Genomic DNA, 26,814 nt, shown 5'->3' on the forward strand with positions numbered 1-26,814 from the left:
GTTATTTGGAGTAGGTATGTTTTTAGTGTCATAATTTAACCATTGCCCAAAATGAAAAGAAAAAGGGTGTAAATTCCTATTTTGTGTCCTCTCCCCACCCCTCATCAGTCTCTCAGTCGTTGCTGCATGCATATTGCATGGATTTTTGGGAAACTGCGACTAAAGCGGGAGAGGGTTGAGGAGGGATGGAGATGCGCCAGGAAATTAAATTGGCAACTTTGCATAAATCGTTGTCGCTGTCGGATAGTCAGAGAACACGGCACAAAACAGACCAGAGCAGAACCGAACTGGACAGAACAGAAGCAAACTCCATGTATGTTTACAGTAAAAACCAATAAAAAGCTATAAAATCGTTCTTTAATAAATATCACCTTATATACTTATATATGTATTACGGAAGCATCAATTACACGGAACACTAACATATCTTCAATAAATTCATTCTTTTTTTTTGCAATAAAACCGAATTCTATATTAAATATAAAAACCTAATTCTAACATTAACTGCAATGCTGCTTGAATATTATTTTGCTCAACAAATGGTGTCCCACTGTAAGCCGACCATTATGTGCCATTTTGCCACCTGCTAGTGGGTTTTGACCAACTCTCTGCTATCCCTGCCTGCCAGCAATCTTACCCCGCCCCCGCTAAATGCCCAAATGGGTAGAAATGTGGTTTGGCTTTGCAGTTGAGCGAGCTTTCGGCTAAGATCATTCGACTGTGCAAGCCCTAAAAGATAGAGATAGAGACGACTAAACCAGCACGAAACTGAACCAAACTTACCTGGACTAGACTAAAAACTAGGCTCAAACTGAATTAAAACAAGCAAATTCATAATTTTTGCCCATAAAACACAAGTTCAATTATTTGTGTGAAATGCATTTGGGGAAAATATAATTCACCTATTTTCATTCGAGTACAAAAATTATTTAACTAAGTGGGCAACTAAGTAGCTGCTGCTCACAATGCACAAGCATTTCAATAATTACATTTCAAGTGAAATTTAAATAAACATTTGCCATTCAAACTCATCACGGAAAATATTCACAAAATTACCAAAAAAAAAAAAAGAAAGAAAGAAAATAAAAAAAAAAACGCAAAGAAAGAGAAAAGAAGAAGACCTCTTTCTTAACACAAGTACATACTTTCCTTTATATATATATAACTCTGGATATATGGGCATATTAACTATATCATTTGACTTGAATTTTGTTACCACCTTAGATACTTAATCTACATACAACTTAAATGAACCAAAATTAGTTTTATCTTTTAATTATATAAAATCAAGATGGACAACCAAAAGGAACGAATTGGAATGTTAGGGTATTTTAGCTACAGGAAATGCTCAACATGGCTCTGTATGATTTCTGACTCCATTTTTGGTAGCAAGTATATTCATACCTTCATTTTCATTTCCATTTCCATTTCTTCTTCTCTGCCAAGGGTCTCTGCCATGGCGAACAAACAGAGCGAATAAACAGTCGCTCATTTATTTCGCTGCGCTGTCGCCTTGCGTTTAAAACTCATTACTCATACCACACGTTGGCCGCTGCCAGCCTGACTTACTCCCACGAAAACTCACATGTATGTATGTATATACTTACATACATATATGAATGTCTGTATATATAAAATTTGATTCAGCATCAGCGCTCCATTGAGTTGGAGACATATGTATGTATGTATACAATTCTCCTCTTATTTTAATAAAATAATATTAATGCATATTATCGTGCCATTAAAAAATAAAGCTCCACAAATTAGTTGAAATTATTCAGTTAGTGATTTAATGAAAATAAAGATATACATATATGTATGTGTTATTTTTAGAGTTGTAAAAAGTTTTTTAGATTTATTATTATTTTATTAAACTACCAACCAAAATATTGATTCGTTTTCAACTAAACTGCACTATTGCTAAGTGCAGACTCTGTTTATTTTAGATTCACATCTAAAGTTGTGTTAAGTGTGAAATAAAAATGTATAAAAAACAAATATTCGTTAAAATAATAAAATTTTTAATCCCAAATAGTTCATGTTTGTAAATATATTAAGCATTCAGGTAAATAATGGCATGGCGGATAGATACTAGAGAAATATACATATGTAACAAACAAAATTTTGATACATATAACGTTTTCTATTGTTAATGTTGGCACATTTTGCTAATTCTGGTGCAGAACAGGACCATTTAAAAATACTGTGAAGTGATATTTAAGTAGTGAAAAAAATTTATCGAAAAGAAGAAGATGTAGAAATAGATTTATATAGGGATAAAAAGTTTCAAGGAGTAAACTTCGTATTGTTCTCTCAAAAAGTGTTGCCATTTTGATCGAACTGTTATGGGTTGCCAATATCTTCTGATCATTGGGGATTTTTGTGTGTGCGCTTTGGGTATGTGAAATAATAAAAACCCGAGAATTCAGCGATTTAAATCACTCAATGTCATTTATTTTTGTAAACTAGTAGTGTTATTGATTTATTTTGTTGAAAATACCATATGTTTCTGTTTGTAGCCCTGTATTATTTGTTAACCCTGGCTATATCGATTTTACTAAGCTTGTAAGTTATCGATATAAGATATACTGTAACTCTGAAGATGCTTCTTCTTTCCTTTTACGCCTTTAAATGTGTATGGACACTAAATAAATATAAACTTTTAAGTTAACGCAATCCATTCGATCCTCAACATGTTAAGATCACACAGAAAATATTTTAATTAGGATTCGAAAAACACATTAAAAATTTCGAAATTTACAGAGGCGTAAGAATATTCATGAACTTGTTTAATGGCGATATGCAGGAGAAGTGCCTGTCACTCATGACAGGACCTTGGAGCGTAAATCTCTCTTACTCTAAGAAATTTTGTTGAACTGACTATTGAATGTTTGTTACTTTTTATTATCATTAATAGCACTAAAATTGGAATCCGAATATTATTCTGAAATTAGTTGCAGCAGAAGTTAGACTCTCCGGATACATAATAAATTGTAAACAATCCTAAGAATTGTTTACCCATTTATGTCTAAGAACCGATATGCGGTATATTTTTATTATTTTATAAAATTAAAAGAAAATAACCCGCTAAATCATTGAAAAATCCAAAAGGCAAATAAAATACAGAGTGTTTATCAGTGCAACGAAAAACGAAAATTTTCTGTAAACTGACAACAACAAGACTAGGAATTTTAGATCATATTTTTATAGTGTTATTTCTGAAAATAAATTGAATTTAAACCGGCTCGAGGTCAATCTTACAAAAGAAGATTATTTCAAAGGTAACACACAAAAAGGTGAGCAGGTTGTCTGTATAGCTATTTCAAGAACTACCAAGTTCTATCATCAGCAGACTTTGCTAAAGAACTCCAGAATTGCAATAGCCATACCATGTCTTCAACGCTAAAACTAGTTGGGAATTACATTGCCAACTAAATGAAGCGAAAAAAGCTGGCGAAGCCTACAATACCGAAGACCACCTTTTGTGCATTACCCTTAGGCGCTATGAAATATTAGTGTAAGAGCTTCGCCCTTAACAAACTAAATTCAAGACCTGTTTCTTTTTATACACGGTATATTGTACCATATAGAAAAAGGGGTTTTTTTTGGAATAAAATTCCAAAAATAACGGCGTGCCTTCCGTTATTGTTATCTGGTTAGAGATTGCGACCTATTGAAATTTAAATTGAATTTAAACCGGCTCGAGGTCAATCTTACAAAAGAAGATTATTTCAAAGGTAACACACAAAAAGGTGAGCAGGTTGTCTGTATAGCTATTTCAAGAACTACCAAGTTCTATCATCAGCAGACTTTGCTAAAGAACTCCAGAATTGCAATAGCCATACCATGTCTTCAACGCTAAAACTAGTTGGGAATTACATTGCCAACTAAATGAAGCGAAAAAAGCTGGCGAAGCCTACAATACCGAAGACCACCTTTTGTGCATTACCCTTAGGCGCTATGAAATATTAGTGTAAGAGCTTCGCCCTTAACAAACTAAATTCAAGACCTGTTTCTTTTATACACGGTATATTGTACCATATAGAAAAAGGGGTTTTTTTGGAATAAAATTCCAAAAATAACGGCGTGCCTTCCGTTATTGTTATCTGGTTAGAGATTGCGACCTATTGAAATTTAAATTGAATTTAAACCGGCTCGAGGTCAATCTTACAAAAGAAGATTATTTCAAAGGTAACACACAAAAAGGTGAGCAGGTTGTCTGTATAGCTATTTCAAGAACTACCAAGTTCTATCATCAGCAGACTTTGCTAAAGAACTCCAGAATTGCAATAGCCATACCATGTCTTCAACGCTAAAACTAGTTGGGAATTACATTGCCAACTAAATGAAGCGAAAAAAGCTGGCGAAGCCTACAATACCGAAGACCACCTTTTGTGCATTACCCTTAGGCGCTATGAAATATTAGTGTAAGAGCTTCGCCCTTAACAAACTAAATTCAAGACCTGTTTCTTTTTATACACGGTATATTGTACCATATAGAAAAAGGGGTTTTTTTTGGAATAAAATTCCAAAAATAACGGCGTGCCTTCCGTTATTGTTATCTGGTTAGAGATTGCGACCTATTGAAATTTAAATTGAATTTAAACCGGCTCGAGGTCAATCTTACAAAAGAAGATTATTTCAAAGGTTCCCAACTAGTTTTAGCGTTGAAGACATGGTATGGCTATTGCAATTCTGGAGTTCTTTAGCAAAGTCTGCTGATGATAGAACTTGGTAGTTCTTGAAATAGCTATACAGACAACCTGCTCACCTTTTTGTGTGTTACCTTTGAAATAATCTTCTTTTGTAAGATTGACCTCGAGCCGGTTTAAATTCAATTTAAATTTCAATAGGTCGCAATCTCTAACCAGATAACAATAACGGAAGGCACGCCGTTATTTTTGGAATTTTATTCCAAAAAAAACCCCTTTTTCTATATGGTACAATATACCGTGTATAAAAAGAAACAGGTCTTGAATTTAGTTTGTTAAGGGCGAAGCTCTTACACTAATATTTCATAGCGCCTAAGGGTAATGCACAAAAGGTGGTCTTCGGTATTGTAGGCTTCGCCAGCTTTTTTCGCTTCATTTAGTTGGCAATGTAATTCCCAACTAGTTTTAGCGTTGAAGACATGGTATGGCTATTGCAATTCTGGAGTTCTTTAGCAAAGTCTGCTGATGATAGAACTTGGTAGTTCTTGAAATAGCTATACAGACAACCTGCTCACCTTTTTGTGTGTTACCTTTGAAATAATCTTCTTTTGTAAGATTGACCTCGAGCCGGTTTAAATTCAATTTAAATTTCAATAGGTCGCAATCTCTAACCAGATAACAATAACGGAAGGCACGCCGTTATTTTTGGAATTTTATTCCAAAAAAAACCCCTTTTTCTATATGGTACAATATACCGTGTATAAAAAGAAACAGGTCTTGAATTTAGTTTGTTAAGGGCGAAGCTCTTACACTAATATTTCATAGCGCCTAAGGGTAATGCACAAAAGGTGGTCTTCGGTATTGTAGGCTTCGCCAGCTTTTTTCGCTTCATTTAGTTGGCAATGTAATTCCCAACTAGTTTTAGCGTTGAAGACATGGTATGGCTATTGCAATTCTGGAGTTCTTTAGCAAAGTCTGCTGATGATAGAACTTGGTAGTTCTTGAAATAGCTATACAGACAACCTGCTCACCTTTTTGTGTGTTACCTTTGAAATAATCTTCTTTTGTAAGATTGACCTCGAGCCGGTTTAAATTCAATTTAAATTTCAATAGGTCGCAATCTCTAACCAGATAACAATAACGGAAGGCACGCCGTTATTTTTGGAATTTTATTCCAAAAAAAACCCCTTTTTCTATATGGTACAATATACCGTGTATAAAAAGAAACAGGTCTTGAATTTAGTTTGTTAAGGGCGAAGCTCTTACACTAATATTTCATAGCGCCTAATGGTAATGCACAAAAGGTGGTCTTCGGTATTGTAGGCTTCGCCAGCTTTTTTCGCTTCATTTAGTTGGCAATGTAATTCCCAACTAGTTTTAGCGTTGAAGACATGGTATGGCTATTGCAATTCTGGAGTTCTTTAGCAAAGTCTGCTGATGATAGAACTTGGTAGTTCTTGAAATAGCTATACAGACAACCTGCTCACCTTTTTGTGTGTTACCTTTGAAATAATCTTCTTTTGTAAGATTGACCTCGAGCCGGTTTAAATTCAATTTAAATTTCAATAGGTCGCAATCTCTAACATTTCTGAAAATATTGATTATCTTAAGTTTTAAGTCTAGAACGCTTAAGTGCCACAAGCTGTGGAGTTTAAAATGTACATATATGACATTGAAAGTAGTTATTTTACACTTGGTGCTGGGTATAAATCAGTCGGTGCGATGGCAAAAGTAAGTAAGTAAGTTAACTAAACTAATTTTCCCCTTTGAGGACAAAACAAACTGCCACCTGCAAGATTTTACATTCAGGCTTGATTCTTAATGTAACAATTATCATATATGTATACAAATAAATTAGCGTGAATTTATCATTTGAGTTAAAGGAAAACTTAAGTACTCATAATCTAAACCACTAATACACATTATAGTTGGAATAATTGCAAATATCAATTTGGAAATTGTTAAAGTTAAATTAACTGAGAAAAAGTGGAAAGAAGCGGTTGCGTGATTTTACATTGAATGATTTGCTTCAAGGGAAATATAACCAAATGATTTCGTTTGGATCATTTCCCTTTTCCACATTTTCCTCTTCTTCTTTTTTTTCATCAACCTATCGCTATTTCCTTCCGTTTTAAGCAAGTTGCCGCTTGAGTTGATAAGACACATACACACACACACACTCACAAAGTGGGTATAGGGGTAGGGGTAGGGGGAGGCCCCAGCATGTCACGCACTGACACTAACATTAAAAGATTTTATACCGAAAATTAAAAGCAAGTTAAGACGACGTAAGGAAACCAACTTGTATTTAACGAAATTAGGCACACAAATAAATGAAAAGCACAAGAAAGAGTGAATGAAGCAAAAAAAAAATGAAAAAAAAAATGAAAAATGTGCAAATTAGCTTAAATTTTGCACGCACGAATGAAACGCAGCGGCAGACCGCCCCAAAAAAAAACAAAAAAAAAACATTCAGAAGCCACTTGGCGTTGGGGGAAATGATATAATTGCTGGGGCAGGAAACTTAACTGACTGAGTGAGTGACTCGACTCGACTCGACTCAACTCAACTCAACTCAACTTGATAGGGACCAACAAAATGAGGAAAAACAGAAAGAAAGAAGAAAAAAAACCAAAATGAAAAAATGCAAAGTATTCAAGTTGCTACTGCGAATCGTCTCCCCCTTTGCCGCCCTTGCCGCAAAAGTGTTGCACACTTGGCTGCGTCAAGTGGAAGTCAAAATAGATGGGAGTAAGTAGGTGGCGAGTGGTTGGTTGGTTGGTTGGTTGTTTGGATGGTTGGTTTACATGGATTACCAGGCGAACCCGTTGCCTGCAGCGCTTCCTTTTTTTTTTATCTTATATTATTTGATTTTCTTTTTTTCTTCTTTTGTAGGCGCTGGCGTCAATTACAAATGAGAAAAAAAGAAAGGGTTTTATTTTTGTAAAGTTAATTTGAAATCAGCTCAACTTCAGGTTGAACTATCTCATGTGTGAGTGTTTGAATTTCACATATCGTATTCAAAATATATCGAATTGATGGACTACGTCCATGGACAAAGAGGTCGTTCGTTTCAAGTGTGCGTACATATGTGAATTTACATGCACAGCAAAATAAAACGCCTAAAACTATGCAACAGAAATCACACATATCCATAAGGTTTTTATCCTTACATAAATCAACAAAAACCTGTAACTGACAGTACAAACACACGCACTCACAATGCACAGGCAAAAATATTCAAAAAGGCGAAATTTTGAGCTCATAAAATGCCAAATGCACAAAAAGGTTATCGCTACCATTGGCTAATAAACACACAGACCTCAATACATACATATATATGTCTGTATACAAATGTATATGTTTATGTATGTGTATACATTCCATATTCATTGAGCGAACTTTGATAAAAATATAAGCAAAAACACACAAAAATTGCCCAGTCAAATGAAAAGCCATTTAATTGCAATTGCTGGCCAAAAGTCGATTTGTTCACTGAATAAAGAATAAAGCAAACACTTGAATCGACCTCGACCTCAACCTGAACGCCCCCATTGAATAGATAAATTTACCAGTCAGTTGGATGTTGGTATAATTTCCGCTATCGGTATCTAACATCCGCCATAACTACATTAGAATCGTTACAGAAATATAGTGAAAGAAAGGCTCTACACTCTACGAAAAATTAGAGTGATTGGTTAACAATAATATCTGTCAGAATGATAAATACTACAAATTACGCTATGTGACTGCATATTTATACCATACACCCATAGGGTGAAATGGTATATTAAAGTCGCCAAAATGTATGTAACAGGCAGAAGGAAGCATCTCCGACCCCACAAAGTATATATATTCTTGATCAGGATCAACAACCGAGTCGATCTAGCCATGTCCGTCTGTCCGTCCGTCCGTCCGTCCGTCCGTCCGTCCGTCTGTCCGTATGAACACCTAGATCTCGGAGACTATAAGAGCTAGAGCCACCAAATTTTTTATGTAGACTCGTGTAGTATGTAGAGTGATCAAGTTTATTTCCAATTTTTGCCACGCCCCTTTCCGCCCCCGCAATTTAAAAAAAGCGTTTATCTCAAAAGCTATTCTAGCTAGAGACACCATATTTGGTATGTATATTCGCTTAGTAAATGCACACAGTTTGTATGTATAAAAATTTTGCCACGCCCTTTTCAGCCCCCGTAATTTGAAAAACTTGATTATCTCCCGTATTTTTTTACCTCATGCAATCAAATTTGGCACACTTAAATTTAATACTAATATCTAGCAAAATACCAAATTTGATCAAAATCGAACAAAAAACAGTCGAGTTATGCATATAAACGTTTTTGCATAAGGCCGGATTTGGCCGTTGGCTGGTGGGGGCGCTAGGGTGCTCGAATGAAGCATGTGGAAATGCATTTGTTTAATAAAGTTTAAATATTTGCTGGTGTATGGTATACCTAAGTCGGCGAGACGACTGAGTAAGTATCACCTGATCAAATAACGTTTTGGCGACCTTTTTTGAATTTAAAACGTTTTGAATCATGTCATCTTTATCATTTTTAAATTCCTCGACTTCATGAAATACACCTCTTCAATTCGAAGGATCAATTCTTGTTCTTGTCCCTTAGACGTTGTGAAGCTTCAATAGCATTCAAATCTGGGTTCACAAGATTTTTAATCATTATTCCAGAATATATATTTAAAAAAACTACACAAAATTATAATTTCGAAAAACTTATTACCTAAAGTGACAAGAGAACTTTCAAGGCAAAAAATTTAAATTTAAGTTTCAGAAAAGGTTTATATCGTTTCTCCCGCTGATCAAAAAGTTAGCTAGAGATACAAAAGTAAACACCACGAAACTCAAGGACTTCCGCCCTTAACTTAACAGACAATCAAAGCTTTAAAAGCTTTAACACAACTTAAGATCATCTGGTCTCTCTTATTGTCACTGTTAAGAAATGAAAGCTTTCATGGCATTTGGGACTGCCTCAAGACTTTACTTGTGACTTTGATTTCGAAATATCTATATGTATATATTTTATTTCACATGTACTTGAAAAATCTGATCGAAACATTCAACAAAATTTGTGTTGGAGACTTAACAGAAAACTTTGAGACTTAAGCTACATAAATCTAATAAGAGATCACAGTAAGACCATCCAGGCGAACGCGACTATATCAATTCTAGTTGTCGTGCTGATCAAGAATACATATACCCACACATATGTAAATGTATTTTCTTTGTGTTGCCTAATTTGGTTCAGAATTAAAATGCACTAGTTCTCTTGGGTATAACAAAAAAATTAAGAAATTTAAAAATATAACATCATCTTAAACAAAGTTTCAAATTAAGTTTATTAATTTTACAAGTAATTGTTTTTAATTATGTATTTTGTGACTGATTTAGTCTTAGTTATATATATTAGACAATATTAGAATATTTAAAATCCGCATTGCAATTTAATGATTTTCACATTTTTGTTTTTAATTTCTTAATCACCAGTGAAGACGGATGCAATTTCCCATATGATCTTTTCGACAGCCGCTGCCAGTAGCCACTTCCACCGGATAAGAATATGCCAACATTAGACCAATCCAGATAAATAATATAATTGCCTTATGGTCGATATATATGTCTGCCATAGCAAAGCTAAGCTTATCCGCCTAGTTCTGTTTGCAATCAATTAAGTTGATGTACTGAAGCAGCCAACAGCAAGTACGCAATCAAGTTGGTCTTGGCCCCAAGTGATAACCCCACCAAGCTGATAAATCATTCTTATCACTGCGCTTATGCTTGCACATATATGGCATATAAGTAGATTTCCTAGAAATATATGTACATATACCAGCTATTAGATTAGTTTAGATTATTTTAATTAGAAACTACTGCAAAAAAATTCAATTTTTTTCATTCATTAATACATATAGTAATTGTTATAAGTGTTTGGCTATATTCAAATTTCTTAAGAATCAAAAACTTTCAATTACAGGCTTTCTAAGTTTAGACTCTAGAGAAGTCAGGCAGTTGTATCGCATCTGATTCCACGAAGAATTCTGAAAAATTTACATCAATATACATGGTGCCTATCAAGAGGAAATTCAATCATTTGGATTTGGAGATTTTGATACTCTTTGGGTATACAATAAAATTTCTTGGAAACAAAATGAATTTGCATTAAGCCTAATATAATTGGAAAATGTGTGACTTCTATATGTACACTCTGAAAATAACCAATTATACATTCTGATTCCTTGATAATAAGGCATCTGAAATTTTTTCTCAAGCGGATTTTTTTAAGTAAGCATTAACCTTCTGAATATCCATGGGGATGTTGTTAATGTAAATAATATTTTGTATACAATTTAAAGTATACTGTACTACTACCATTTCTGCAATACATAGGATAGGATAGAATAATTATGGTTCTAGTGTATGTAAAATTAAAAATTTGTAAATTTAGAAGCTTTGTTTTGAAAAATCCTGGTTGTGACCCGCTTTCATATTATTCTTACCGATAAAATTTTTCTCGACAAAAAAAGACCAGTAATTAAATTTATGGGTTAAATAATAGTTTTCTAATATTTATTCTCTGTCATTGAATGGGAATGAGAATTAAGTTTGCCATATATCGATATATTGGAGTTTTAACTGATTTATAATATCAACTATTGAAAGTAGATGGTTTAGTATTGCAGCATACGATTAATATTAATGACTTCTCCTCCAATATCTGCCTATCGAATTGTCAGGTTAAACGAATCCATTTTCGTAACATTTGCGGACTTTGTGAGTCCAAATCAAAATCTATCAATAAAACTTTAAATTTGAAATAAAATATTATGACAAGAATTTCCATTTTTAGGCAAAGCTGAAACTTGGTGAATATAATACAACAAAACTTAATTGATAACAAATATCTCAATTAAAATCATAAAATGCTAAAATTCATTTGCGGCAAACACAAAGAATATTCATCAAATATGATATCTTTTAGGCTTACCGAGAAAAAGGAATATTTTTTTCTTTTACTTTTGGCTTACTTCATTTTATTTTGGCCTTTTGTTCTGTTTTTTTTTTTCTCTGGTAGTGTGTATTCCCTTGTCCAATTAAACGCTCTGAAAAGTACCAGAAAAACAAAAAAAAGGAACAAGGAACCCAAAAAAAAAAAACCAGGAACAAAAAACTTTTTGATTAAAATTAAAAGAAAGTTTCTTTGACGGCTCAAAAGTCATGGAGTGGCAGAGCGATTAAAAGGGGTGGGAGGGGTCGCTGCTGACTGAATGATGAAAGGGGGCTAGTAGGGGGGGGAGGGTGTAGAGGGTAACAGCCAACAAGTGGGTCCGTGTCCATAAATGCATAAGAAGCTGCGCTGCGTAAGCAAAAATTACGAAATAAATTACAATAACAATAAAATAAAGTGGTTGCCCGAGACGACTTTATGCCAACAGCAGTAGCGGCAACAACAACAACAATAACATGGCCTCAAGTTGTTTAAAGAAAAACTTTAACCATGGCCAAAAAAGAGTGTGAGGCAGCAGCAGCGAATTATCTGCAACAGCAACAGAAATTGGCATCATTTCAATGCGAAGAAGAAAGTTATTCAAAGTCAATTGCCTGCTGGCAGCAGGCGCAAGTCGCACGCGTTAAAAACAGCACCAAAAAACAAAAAAAAAACTACCCGCAACCGCAAGCAAAATGCTTTTGCAGCAGATTCAAATGAGCATTTGAAACATTTTCGTGGCAAACTTTATATACCTTGTATACTATATAACCTATTGGGAATCAAAATGGGTATATTAATCGTGACAAATCGGCCTAAACTCAACTGCTAACTCAATTTTGATGATCATTTTTTAGAAATATTCTTATAGAAAATATTAACATAGTCCTCGTTTTTGAATATAAACAATTAATCGAGCTAATCCATACGAAAACTCTTACCAAACAAAATTAAGTATACGCTTACAAATCTCAAGATATTCCCCTTAATCTCGTTCCCGTCCAAAATCAATGTTGCCAATTTAAGTACGTTCCGAATTTCTAAACTAATGCGGAACCTTTGATAAGCCACGGGAATTAATCATCAAACGTTATAAAAACTTGTACTGTGAGTAAAAAAAAGAAGCAAAAGATCTTAAGTATGTGAAAAAGCAATTCGAGCAGATAGAAAAACTTATTAGGCAGTGAGGTATTTCATAGGATCTAATTGTGAAAAAGTAAGCCCTTCAAAAGATTTTCAATCAGAGAATTTAAATAGGCCACCGATCGGACTAATATAACTTAATAAACAGTCACCCAATCTAAGACCTAACCTAATAAAGATTAATAAAGTTTTGTTAGCAATTTCAAGAAATTTTGGATATAGAGGAGTGAAAAACCTGGGCTATAGTGCTAAAGGGGATTCAATCTTCAAAGTTCTTATTTGATTTTGGTTTTTGATCTTTCTTTCTCTTTACACTGTTCCGAAACTTACATAAAGATAAGTTCCAGGTCATTTATCGATATATTTAGATTTGGTCATCTTTTCAGAGAATTACTGGGTATCAGTTAGTCGATGCACTGACTTGATGACATATTCGCATGTGTGTGAGTTTGTTTTTTCTCGCTAGCGCGGAAATTGTAATGAATAATTTTGCTTTTAACTGTTTGGGGAGCTGCCGATGTCTCCATCTCCCTCCCTATCTCTCTCTGTCTTTCTGCCCAGAGTTGAAGTCAGAGAAAGATCCAACTAACAGTGACGGAAGAAGGAGACAAAGTTAAATAGGAGACTAAAGTGCTGCAAATATGCGGTGGAAGGTGATGGGAATAGTGGAAATGGGTCGGTGAGGGGGAACTTTTGACAGTGGGCAGAGCGGGAGGGGGTTTTAAGCAATCTGGTTTGAATTGCTGATGTGGTCGTCGCTGTGGTTGTTATTGTTGGGTTTAGTTTTTGGCTTGGTTTGGTTTGCTTTAGTGTTGACAACTTCGCCTTGGGTGTTTGCGTTTGGGATTCTGTGCGTTTCTTTTTGTTGTACTTGTTTTTTTTTTTTTATTGCCAGAGGCGCCGAAGACAAGAAAGAAAATTCATACCGTAAGACATTATGACTCGATCTCATAATAATCAGTTATTTTGAAGGGGAAATATGTATGATGCAACTATTAAGTCCAAAAAGTATTGGCAACAACACAGTTTCCTGAGGAGCTAATACGAAGTAGAAATATAAAGTTTGTTTAAATTTTTAGAGAATTTAATTTCTTGTAAATATGTTAACCTAAATTTACAATAACAATAAATTGTCGTTATTGTATTTACACTTCTCGAGAATCGGTTTCATGTATAAGATGTTCCCGATAGAGGGAGTAATCCGGAAATAAATCAGTTTTGAATACACTTACCTTCTGTAAGCCCCTCTTTCTTGGCCAGCTACGACACCTCTGGATTGCGGCACAGTGTCACATAAAAGACAAACAGGAAGTGAATACTCTTCAACTAATTTCATTTCATCTCAAAGAAAGAGAAAAAAAAAACTAATATTCAACTAGAAAGTATGTCACACTGCGACTGATCTATTCTCACAACTATATGACGGGGTTAAGTATTAGCAAATAAATATATTTAAAACATTTCTGGTCCATTCAGTCATTTTCAAATTTTTATAACAAAAGTAAATAACTAAACGTACGATTGTATTTTAATAGACTTTGTCTAAAATTTGTAAATTGTGTATCTTTGATTTTTTATTACAGAGCATTTTTGTGGTCACCATGAATGCTGTTGGCAGATCCTGTTTCCTTTTTTCTCTCCTCTCTATGTCGCAGAGAGATGTCTAGGCTAGGCTAGTAGTGCACTTGCTGAAATCCATTCAAACCAGTTCACTTCCAACTGACAAAGGTGGAGGGGAATCCAATCTGCAGCTGGACGTGGTCGCCTTGGATTTAGTTGCTTTGTCGTCTTTCTGGTTAACTCTTTTGGGGTTATTTGTTGGTTTTTTTTTTATTTTGTTATATGTATATGTATTTCACCCAATGCGACAGTCGAGGCGCATTTCCTTGACAATAATTGCCTGCTGTCTGGATGCTGCAACAAAGAAATGAAAGCAAAACTCAACCAAAAAAAAAAACACATCAACTAATAAAAACTTGTTTTCAACTGCGTTTTTTATTTTGGTTGCTGCTGCCTTGATTTAGTTTTGTCGAAGGATTGCATAATATTGCATTTGCTTGCTTTCATTTTCGATCTGTTCACGCATCTTGTATTTCCTGCCGTATATCTATATAGACGATATCGAAATTATTCGTACGCCTTCTTCCGTTTGGCAGGGACAGTGGGGGGGACTTATTTGCCTTCTGGTATCTAATTAATTGCAACATGATCAATAATTTTCAGTTGAAATTTAAGTATATAGTCAGATGTATTTATCATTCGTTATGAAATGACATGAGATGATCAGGGCCGTATTGTCTAGGCGAGAAGTCAAAGAGAACTTAAAAAACACAAGAAATCATTGAAAATGAAATTGATAAATCGATCAATAACGTTTAACTATTTTAAAAAGCCAGCTTTTTGTTGAGCTTGATTAACTTATTATAATAATGATTGGATCGCATCTGGATAACAATATAATAAACCTAGTTTTCTGTATCATCTACTTTCCAAAAGCACCGATATTTCAATTATTATTGGCAGATTTATTAGTTTTGTTTTGAATATTTTTATTATCATTTTTAATAGAAAACAAAAGTGCTTCCCACTGCTATGAAAACGATGAAAACATTAAAATTAATCATAATAAAACATAGATTTCTGCAATATTTCGTTAGAATGTTGATCAAGTTTTATATTACCATTGACGAGACTGATTTTCAGGCGGGACATACACTCCGCGTCATCAGCTTAGCGCCCCCCTCTCTCAACACGATTTTTTTTTTAATTTTTACTTTCCCAATGCACTTGTTTTCGTATATAAGTCATAGGTGAAGACTAAAAGAACACTCAATGATCAATACTATAATTTAAGAATCTCACGTTTTTGCTTTAACATTATCATTATGCTAGTTACTTTCCTAACGTTTTTGTTTACGTTTCACAATTTTAACAAATAGTTAATAGTGTGTCAAAAACTTGATCAAAAATTAATATTTTAAATATTTCTTTATAAGACAAAGTGCAAAGAAAGTTGCTTGTTCTTTTAAGTTATTTCTATGTAACTTTAGCTCATGACTTGCCCTCTTTTTGCATAAACCGGTCCTGAATGTGTCAGTGTGTCATATTCGATTGCATATATAATCACACATAAGCCATTTGTATATATTTTCAATTTCATTTTGATTTTCTAGTGAATCGAATGAATTTTGCCATCACACAAATTCATCAATTATTTTGCCTTTGGCTTCTGGTTTGTATTGTTTCTATTACCAATATTTTATTTGACAGTTGACAGAACTTTTAATTACATGCCTAAATAATTAATTGTTTTAAATTAAAATGCTGCAAATAATATCAAAAATTAAAAAAAACAAAAAATTGAAAAACAAGAAAGAATTTGTAAATATGTCAGACATAATAAATTCCAAGACTTTAAGTCATTTAATGAATTACAACTTAAATTTTTATTTAATATTTGCAAAAGTCAAAGATTTCTAATTAAAGTGTCTCCAGCCCTAATTTGAGCTAGGCAAAAAGAAAGTTATGAGTTGATTTTATCGACCTTTAAAATATGCCGGATAGCAAAGGTCCGGTAAAATGTTTAACACAAATTAAAAAAAAAATAAAGTTTTTGTTCTACCATTTGTTTCTTTTCTTTTTCACTAAATTGCTGAAGTTTGCCATTGGGTTCGTCATTTTTGGGCAAAACAATTGTTTAATGGTTTTCAATCAATATATGTACGTTTATTTTCCAGGCTACCACATTACGAAATCGCTTGTGGTTGGTTTCTATATATCTTTATCCATATTTTTATGTGTATTATCCAGTATAAAAAAACAAAAATAAGAACGAAAATAGGGAAACATTGTGACAATCACTGATAGCTGTTTAATCTTACATTAGATCTCTAGTAATTAGATTTCTAGTAATTGGTAGAGACATGGTCATATAATTCCTTCAGTTTGCAATACATTGTGAAATTTCTATTAGCCTTATTTCCATTTAGATGGGTTTTTTAAGCCAAACCATTAAAACAAAATCAATCCAAAGCTCTTTAAGGCTACTTTAACAAATTAATGATCAAAAAGACTAAATTAAAATTAAAGCAATATTACATTAGAAACACTTAAGGCTATCCAACCTTACTTTATTTTAAAAAGCACTACCAACTATCCGACGAAACCTACATCCATATACTAGTCAAGGACACTAATTTGTATCCTCGTTGTTCAGTTGTCCAATCGACCGAGAACTACAGAAACAACTAATTAAATATAGCTAAATAAAGGAAAAAGTAATTTAACTGAAGTTTTAATATTCTATGTAAATGATAGGAAATTTCTCTTGTGAGATTTACACAATCCTATGCTTTCAAGAAATCTAAGACTTAAGTAGGTTAGTGCTCCAAGATTAGACCCAAAATTTGTCAGACTATTTCATGTTTATATTGTTTTGTTGATTTGTAGTCGAGTTTTAAATTGTAAGGATTTTAAATAAAAACCGGAATTGAAAAATAAAGCCCAAGAAAATTTAATGTATATAACTTTTCTTTTTCGTTTGTTTTATAGCGCTTGTTGAGAATCCAATTGTCAATGCGAAATACATTGGCTACTTTAATGGCTCCGCAGATTTTCATTTACATTTTCGAATAGTAAAAACTTTGTTGCCTCCTTTTCTCTGGGATTCTTAATGGCTATTGGGCGGTGGTCGGAGGTTTCCAATTATCAACATTGTCAACTTTCTAATCCATTATTGTTGTAAATAGGAGGTCCCCAAGTGTACCATATGCCTTGCTTTATAGTTACAAGGACATAGAGAGATGTCACAGTTGCCAAAGTCCTTATCATCATCATCATCGTCATCGTCATGATCATCGTGTAGGTCCTTGCTGTTGTATGTATTTGTTGTTCAACGTTTGCACTGCTAATTATAACTCTTTTTGCTTGGCCCCGGGGCCCTGGTAACAGCAGCAGCAGCAACAACAACAACAACAACAATAACAATAGTAACAATTAAAGGATGTTTTCCGTAAAGACCTTTAAGTGTTACACACTGCATCCAACTAAGTTATGGCATATTCTCCGTTTCCGTTTATATAAGCCGGACAAGAAGCTTTCATTTGTACCACATTTTATGTGTGTGACTGCAAATTGGGGTCTTTAATTTGATATACGTATGTCTGTATTGTGTATATATGTATGTATGTATGTATATAACATGTAAAAGTAACAGTTAAGTTTTACGTAAAAGCCACTTGATTTTATTAGGACCGCTCTTAAAATCATCGTCCGTTGTAAACGTTTCATTCTACAACTGAAATGGCCCACCATCACAACCACCCAAAATGAAGTAACTGCCTGATATCTCTCTGTATTCACTCTGCGAAAGGTATTGTTGGGTGTCCCCTTAATGAGATTTCAGGGCAACGCTTAATGGGAGTAACTTTGTTACTTCTTCTGGATAATGAAGGCACCCATCATATAAAATAAACGCTACTATGTCTACTACTATATCCAGCAAAATGGCAAATTAATTGACCATAGATATCGATTGATTATCTACAAAAATTTGTATTCGCTCTGACATCTACAATATTTAAACTTTAAAAGGAAACGTACTGTTTAATTTGTAGAACTTTTTGTTGAGAAAAATGTTGTGAATTTTGACTAACCCTAGCCACTAGACCTATCATACTTATAAGTAAAATCTTCAAGCAATTTGATACTTTGACTCTTACTCTCTTTCTCTCTCTATCTCTCTCTATAAGATTTTCTTACTTAAACACTGTATTATGCTTCCTATCTTATTTGATTCCACGTTAAAGCTTATGAATTTATGTGGCTATCTTTTTTTACCGTCGCTTTTCGTTACATTGCTTCGAAAAAGTTTTCACTTCAAAAGTTAACCTAAAAGTACTGAAAGTGTTTTAATACTAATGATATTTATTAAGTGGTATCTAATAACATATTTAGAATATAAAAAATGGATTGAATTGGTTTCAGATGTGTAACATGATGTATGATGAAACAAAATCGTTTTCTAGCATTAATAGCGATTGTACTAACAATAAGTTAATTTTTTTAGGAATCCCAGAATTTTGATGTTTGTATATTTTAATGTATTAATTTTTACAGTTATGATGGCCTATTATGCAATAGTTAAGTTCTTTATTCCTAAGTTTCTATTAGCTAATCGATAGGCAAATATAGTAGAAATACCTAAATGTACAAGGCAATATATGCAAATAGAATGGAGGGAAAGGAAGAGAGAGAAAATTAATTAACTGCTTTTTTACATATTTAACACTTTTAATTAGTAGCAACAAACGCAAAGTAACATTGACTCGAAACTCATGAGGCAAAGGTAAAAGGTAAAGAACGCTAACAAAGGGAAAACTTGACTGACTAACCGCAAAGCCAGTTTCTGGGCCATTATGCATTTTGCAGGCGCAGGTTACAGGTACGGGTAAAAGGAAAGAAAGAAAAAGCCTTCAACAGAAGTTAAACCATCTGCACCTGTAAATGGTATAGCAGGGGCTACAAACAAAACCAAATACTGACACTGACAATGACCATGTACATGTAGCTCCATCGTAATTTCCATTCCCCGGCCCCTTTCCCATCAGCAACAATAGAGTTTGCTTTAATGTTGGATGGCAATTGTTTCATAGAGCAAGGTTTTTGCACTTCACTTGAGTCGAAAACTATAAAATGCCATCGAGCCGCCGAATCCATTTCACTCTCACTTTATTAGCCAAGACGTTAGCCACGCTTTGGCCAGACTCAAAGCAAATCAAATAAATACGAACACGCGCGCGTTTTCCAGTTTCGATAAATTTGATCATTTTTTGTTTATTTTATTTTTAGTTGATCACACATTAACTATAAAAGCGGCAAAAAGACAAGTGTTACTTATATCTTAGCTGCTAAAGTGAAAAAATAAAATAATGTTCCCTGGATAAATCAAACAAAAAAACGGACAACAAAAATTTAATATACACATAAAAATCAATAGTACATAATTAAAACAAAAACAAATAATGGCATCCAAACGGGTAAATAAATAGTTCAACAAAAGACAATTAAAAAACAAAAAAACACATACGGATAGGTGACTTGCACAATACCCTTATAATTTACATATGTTGTGATACAATGAAGATTTTGAAGAATTTTGCATAATCTCCGAAAATACTTAGATTGATTATGGACTTAAAGTGAATGATATCAAGGAAATACTTTAAAATTCCTTTCGATAGATTTGTATATTCTAGATATAGCTTTGAATTTTTTGCCAAACATTTAATAGAAAGTTACAAAATCTTTACTTCTATTACAATTTTCTATATTAAGTATCCAGCAATGGGTTAAATTGTTATTCCCTCAAATTCTTGGATGGAAGATGGCTTTGTTCGATAAAATAAAAGTTCAAGTATCGACCTATTTCAGAAATAACGTTTCTAGTACATTTTGGAGTCCTTTTTATTGGAACTAGAAGTATTATGTGCTCCATTTCCTTAATATTGTAGTTAGGCAAGGGCGTAGTCAGGAATGGGCAGGAGAGGTCATCAGCTCCTTTTAGAGCTTTGAATTTCATACTCTTGTTTAGTATTTGTCTTAATTTAGGATTATAGCTCCTTACTCTTTGTTAAAAATATTCATTTGATTGAATTTACTTGGAGAAAAAGTTATATTTTGTTTATTATTATTTTGGAATTCAATAATTAAGTCAAAAAACAAATACTCAATGAGATTTTAAATTTATTTTCACTAATAAAACGAGGATATGATACTGAAAAGATTTCTAGTCCCATAAACTTGAACATACTAATATAAGTACAAATGTATATAAATCCAAAACAATTCATTTCCCAATACCTGAAAATTGCAAAGTAGCAAAAACTTTTTGAAATAATGGATAAATATCGGAGCAGATTTTCTACAGCCCTCTACGACTCTGTTTTGGCCTTCTTGTGTATTATTCTTGACAAAATTACATTTTCTTCAACTTTTTCTTAGCATGATTCCAATTAAACATATGTATATACATATAATGAGAAAATTTTTACATTTTTCGATCAAGAATTTTGATATTTTGAAACAAGTATTTGTATGTTTTCTTAAAATTTCCCATAATCAGGACTAGAAAAGTTAATTATCATAGATTTTGTTTATTAAGAATGTTTTCTAACAAATATTAACAGATTCAACTAAACTATAAACAAAAAGATAAAAAAAAAACAGTGAAAAGATCTGATAATGGAAGAAAATTATTTTTTAACTCGCCAGTGTATAGTTTTTATCTTCTCATTAATTTTAATCAATGTTATAATTAGCATTTTTTTGTTTCTCATAACAATTGTTTCATTTTCATGATCTGTTGCGATTAAAATAAAATATAGACAGCCAGATAGAGACAGAGAGGGAGAGAAAGAGGTGGAAGAAAGAGAGAGAAGCTCATAATTACCTCAATGGCAAGTTCATTGTACAAACTTGTGCATTGTAATAATTAGTGATTAATTATCTGCACAGTGAAATAATAATAATAATACATAAGTTATAGCGACTACGTTGCTTGCCGTTGCAGTTACAGTTGCAATTATAACATAATTGCATATAAATCAATTAAATAAAATTATTATAAATATATAAAATTACTAAATAAAATGGCAAACAAAATAAATGGACTCCTGGCGAATGGCAGAAACATTGTTAATTTACATATTTTTTTTGTTTTTATCATTTTTCCACTCCATTTCCATTGACCATTTTGACAGTCCTAACGGCAAATAGATAAACCAACCCAATAGTTTATATACTCTAGGTTTGATGGATTAATGTTTGCTTTTTTTAAATAATTAAGTTTATAAGGATTCCATTTTTGGGCTTTTCAATGCGCATACAGTGATCAATGCCAACATAGATAAAATCGAATGATTACACTAGTTAATTTATATTACTTAAGCCCATTTTTAAGTACTTATATTGTGTAATGTCTTCTTTTTTCCAATTCTTTATTTTGGAAAGTTGGGTGTTTAAGGTTAAAAGTGGTACAAATATATTTTGTGGTATTTATGGACCTATAAATTGTGACATCATATCCGCCTGAATGAAGTTAATCCAGACACAAGGACGTACGACATGGCCATATAACTCATCTTATCGTTCTAATCAAGAACATATATATATACTTTGTATAGATGGAATTAGAAAGGCACAAGATTTTTTTATAAATTGACATCGTTTTAACCTTTTTAAGATAATAATATATTTTAGTTTAAAATTTGTTTGGCAATATCATTAATTTCCATTATTAATATTTATTTGGTATTAAAGAAATTATACAGTTCTTTTTAAAATTCAAATAAACTTTACTCCAGTTATGGCATTCTGTACATTTAATTGAGTTTTGAATTTTAATTGGGTTATTTTTTCTGATGACAAAAAGTTTAGTCTCGATAGTATTATTTATTATTTATTAAAGTGCAACAATTTGTTGATTCTGCTTAAGTTTCGTGCTTTTATAAATTGAATTTTTTATTTATTTTCAGTTGGCCATATTAATTGCTTGCTTCTGTATTTTGATAGAGGGCAGAGCAGAGGGTGAAGAGCTTGAAACCAAACCAACCACTGTGGCCCAAGTGCAAGTTGAGCCCATTGCAAGCACAAAATTAACGCCCAGTGTGTTGGAGGAGACAAAGGGTAAAACGGAGAAACGTGATTCATCGGATCAAACAGGTAATAATTATGACATTCATGTAAGTGGTTGATGGTTAATTGTTAATAACACATTCCTCATAGATTCTGTGTATGCCATCAAACCGAGCAAAGATGGACCCTTCCGACCCATCTATGCATCACCATCATCATCATCATACCCTTATGAGGGCGAAAGTGCGCCCATATTTCAGCCCACAACTGTACGCTATACGGCAGCCGAGGCAGCACCACAAGTATGAAGAAACCACAAGGCAAACAGAATGCATTTAATTAACGCCCATGCCTTCTCCTTGAACAATTTCCAGAACTATTATGAGAAACCGGAGAATGGCGGTGGTGGCGGAATTCGGTATACACCTGTATTGCCAACGGCACTGCCCACAACCGGAGGAGGCCAGCATCATCATCATCGATTTGGAGTGCCGGGTACGCCGCATCGTTTCAGTTTTGCTGCGCCACCCCAAGTGGAACTTTATCAGCGACCTGCGGTCAACTATGTTGACCCTAATCCAGAGGTGAGCCCAAGCATTTCGTATGAGCGTGCTGGACCACCGCAGCAATACCACTTAACCGCTGCTGTACAACCATCGTCACCGTCATCTCCATCGCCACCACCACCACCATCTGCAGTGCCTCAGGAACAGTATATTACCGCAATTCATCCAAAGTACCACCCGTTGCAGCAGCATCAAGAGCAAGTGACACTTGCAGTTCCCCCCGGCCAACGTTTTCAGTACATTATAGCCATACCAATGGCTTATATGAAGAAATTTGAGCAGCAATTGTTAGCACGGCAAAGTCAATATAAGAGCACCAGCACCACTTCAACCACTACAAGTACACCTGCACCACCATCGACCACTGCCCTAAGCCGACAACCAATTATTCAACAATTCGGCCCATTGGCCCGTGATCATCAGGGCCTGTATAGGCCCTATTATCAAGCGGAGGCTGCTAGTGCACCACCAACAGCAGTTACACAACCACCACAACAGCAGATTCTGCAGATACCCGCCAGTCTTTTACTAGCAGCCATCCAGCAATTACAGCAACAGCAACAACAGAACCAGCAACAATCGCTCTATGCGAAACCCTCAGCAGCAACTGTCTATCAACCACTTGTCTATCAGCAACATTCGGCGCCGACACCACAACTGCAACAATTGCAACGAGTCTATCAACCAGCAGCAATTTACAATGATCATCCATCTGGAGCCTCTTTGTATGGTAAGCAAATATCGGTTTATATGGGGATATATGGATATGTATGTATTCGAATGAGACGTCTATTATTTATTTATCGACTGTGAGTAAACTGAGTAAACTGTTGTTAAAGAATATTTTCGAAACTGCAGATACTTAGAAAAATTGTAGGTAAAAAACAATAAAGTTTGATTATTCCATTAGTATTACTAGCCGTTCCTAGAAACTGCCCATTCTTTGCCGGTGAGGTGTTTAGTTAAATCCACCACCTATTTGGCCCTAACTTTATTCAAGACGGCAAAGGTCAGAACAAAAGCCTATTTAACTTCAATAGAAAATCCAAATTGTGTTAGAACTAACTTATATATATAGATAAATATCAAAGAAGCTAACTTCGGCTGTGCCGAAGTTTATATACCCTTGCAGTCCTTGGCCATAATATTTGTTTTCAGTATCAACAATTCATCCAAATATCATTTCCAATTCTTGTTCTTCTTCTTCCCCATGCTGTCTGCTGCGATTGACACGCATACACATACAGTTTACGTAGCGTTGCGTCTGTGTGTGTATGCGTGTGCTCAGCTGCTCTGTGGATTTTGAGCAATGACGTAGTAGAGCCGATTTATATTGACTGTAACTTGTGTTATATTTATCCAATCTGATTAAAATTTTGGGATCTAATGTTTTATATCCAAAACTATCATATTAGTAAATTTCATAGGAATACTCCCATTTCTTCATCTATGTTTCTTCTATAACTATATGCTTGAGAGCTATCGGGATGAAACTTGATATTTGAGCTACTTATAGCCCGGAGCAGATAAAGTATGACAATTGTCAGGATCGGACCACTATATGTTTCTTCTATAACTATATGATATAGTGGTCCGATCGTAACAATTGTCATACTTTATCTTCTCCGGGCTATAAGTAGCTCAAATATCAAGTTTCATCCCAAAAGCACTTAGGATGGCTGATGCCATCATGCTGATCAAGAATATATATACTTTATGGGGTCGGAAACGTCTCCTTCTGTGCGTTACAAACATCTGACCAATTTAATAATACCCTCTACAAGAGTATAAAAAAGAGCATCTTGTACTATTGGTGGCGCAGCTTGAATTCGTTTGATTCCGGCCTTAAACATTTTTCGATTACATATCCACTTAATTTACATCTGTCTAGCTTACAGTAGACCAACATGTAATCACAGATATGAAGTTGATTTTTTCAACGATTTCCGTAAATATGTTCTATTTATCTTCTTGTTTGCTTTTATATCTACTTTGGCTAAAACATTGTAAAAAGGTTGCTATTAGTCATGTTGCTGGGATATCTATTATTTAAATTTATGAAAAAATAAGTCTAAGCAATTATGTATATTAAAGTTCTATGTGAATGGTAAGAGGTAGACTAGTCATTTTGGGGGATTTTAATTGGCAGACAGGAAAGGCATATCAGAGTATGGACCATAGCAATTACATAGAACGTACAATTAGTGCCTATAGCACTGTAACAGGATTTTTCTTTTCTCTTTTACAGCATATACACAACAGCAACAGCAACGTATCAAACAGCAACACAAATACACGCCAGCAGCTCCTTCCGTTGCAACACCATCGGCACCAACGGCAACAATAGCAGTATCAACCCGACAACCAGCAGCAGCAATAGCTGCCCATCATCAGCAGCAGCAGCAGCAACAGCAGCAACACCAACAGCATCAGCAACAGCAACTACTGCCCATCGTACACTACAATCCAATTTATGTGCAGGGGCCACCCATCGAACAGCAGCATCAATTTGCCATATCGCCACGTTTTAGCAATAATATCCCAAAGGCGGCTTACAATCTAGCGCATGAATCAACGCCACCAATTCAAGTTGTCAGATTGTCAGCAGCGAACGCTTTACCCAATTCTCTGGCTCCATCACCTCCAACACCACCATCACCAGCAGCAGTACCAGCAGCAGCAGAACAAGGAGCACCATCCATACCACCCGTACACCATTATCATCACTACCAAGCCATGCCTGGACCAATGCAACAACAATTCTATCATGCCCCCCAGCAATATGTGTCGCCATACGTTGAAGGAGGAACCCCAGCTGTTGCTGGTGCTGGTGCTGGCCCTGGTCCTGCTACTGGTGCAGTCTCAGCCGCAGCCTCACCAGCCATTATACCATATTTTAGCCATCCGGGTGCCGTGCATTATGGCACGCATTTGTATCACCCCTTGGCAACGGCAACGGCCATAACAGCAACATCTAGCCCAAAGCAACAAACGTCGACAGCGACAGTAACCGCAACAAGTGGAGGACATTTACCAGGTGGCAGCAAAGCAGCACTATTGCCGGCCGCAGCGAATATTGTGAAATATCCCTAAAGCGTTCATGATGACGATGCCGACGACGACGACGACAACGACAACGATGACAGTAACAGCAGCAACAGAAGTACTTTTTTCTGGCCTTTTTGCTATTGCTTTGTGTTACAAATCTGCGTATGTGTGTGTAGTGGGTGTGTGTGTGTGTGTGCCAATCATAACTCCCATTTTCCATACACAGTAATCCATAAAATTCCTAATAATAATAATAATTATTATTATTATATGAAGGAACTTCTATAGATATCAGAAAGATACTTTTTCTATTAATCGTTGGCATTCTCCAGCAATTCGCTATAATAATAAACAACGACTATCGAATTTATTCTATTGGCAATAATTGTTAAAAACTATATATGAACAATTAAGAACTCAAAGTTTACATATGTTTTGACCGCTTAAAATCAAATTTCGATAACTTTCTTTTTAAGTCACCAATAATTTCAACACAAAGTTAAGAGTGTTTAAACTAAACTAAAAGAACAGTTTTAGACCGATTAATTCATGCAAAGAAATCTTGTTTCGATAACTTTCTTCTTAATTCAATGATAATTTCAAAATGAAGTTTCTAATTTCTAATTTGCCAATGTGTGAACTGAAACATAATCAATCAAATTATAACAATATATGTAGGTAAACAAATAGGGAACAAACTCGATTAATGAACGATAACAAGTAATCGAAAAGTGAAAAATTATCGCAATAGGCATACAAATGGATAATAGA

At 34.3% G+C, this 26,814-nt stretch overlaps 1 protein-coding gene across 1 annotated transcript; it reads left to right on the plus strand.

The window, feature by feature from the left end:
- Positions 1-16,349: 16,349 nt before the first annotated feature.
- Positions 16,350-26,088, plus strand: LOC26529778 (extensin-3). The gene is made up of 7 exons (XM_047011602.1): positions 16,350-16,370; positions 22,330-22,516; positions 22,580-22,731; positions 22,804-23,725; positions 25,244-25,344; positions 25,423-25,610; positions 25,698-26,088. Exons 1-7 carry the CDS (start codon positions 16,350-16,352, stop codon positions 26,086-26,088), a joined length of 1,962 nt encoding a protein of 653 aa, XP_046867558.1.
- Positions 26,089-26,814: the final 726 nt, after the last annotated feature.

The sequence above is a fragment of the Drosophila willistoni genome (genome assembly GCF_018902025.1).
Source record: "Drosophila willistoni isolate 14030-0811.24 chromosome XL unlocalized genomic scaffold, UCI_dwil_1.1 Seg142, whole genome shotgun sequence".
Taxonomy (NCBI): Eukaryota; Metazoa; Arthropoda; class Insecta; order Diptera; family Drosophilidae; genus Drosophila; species Drosophila willistoni.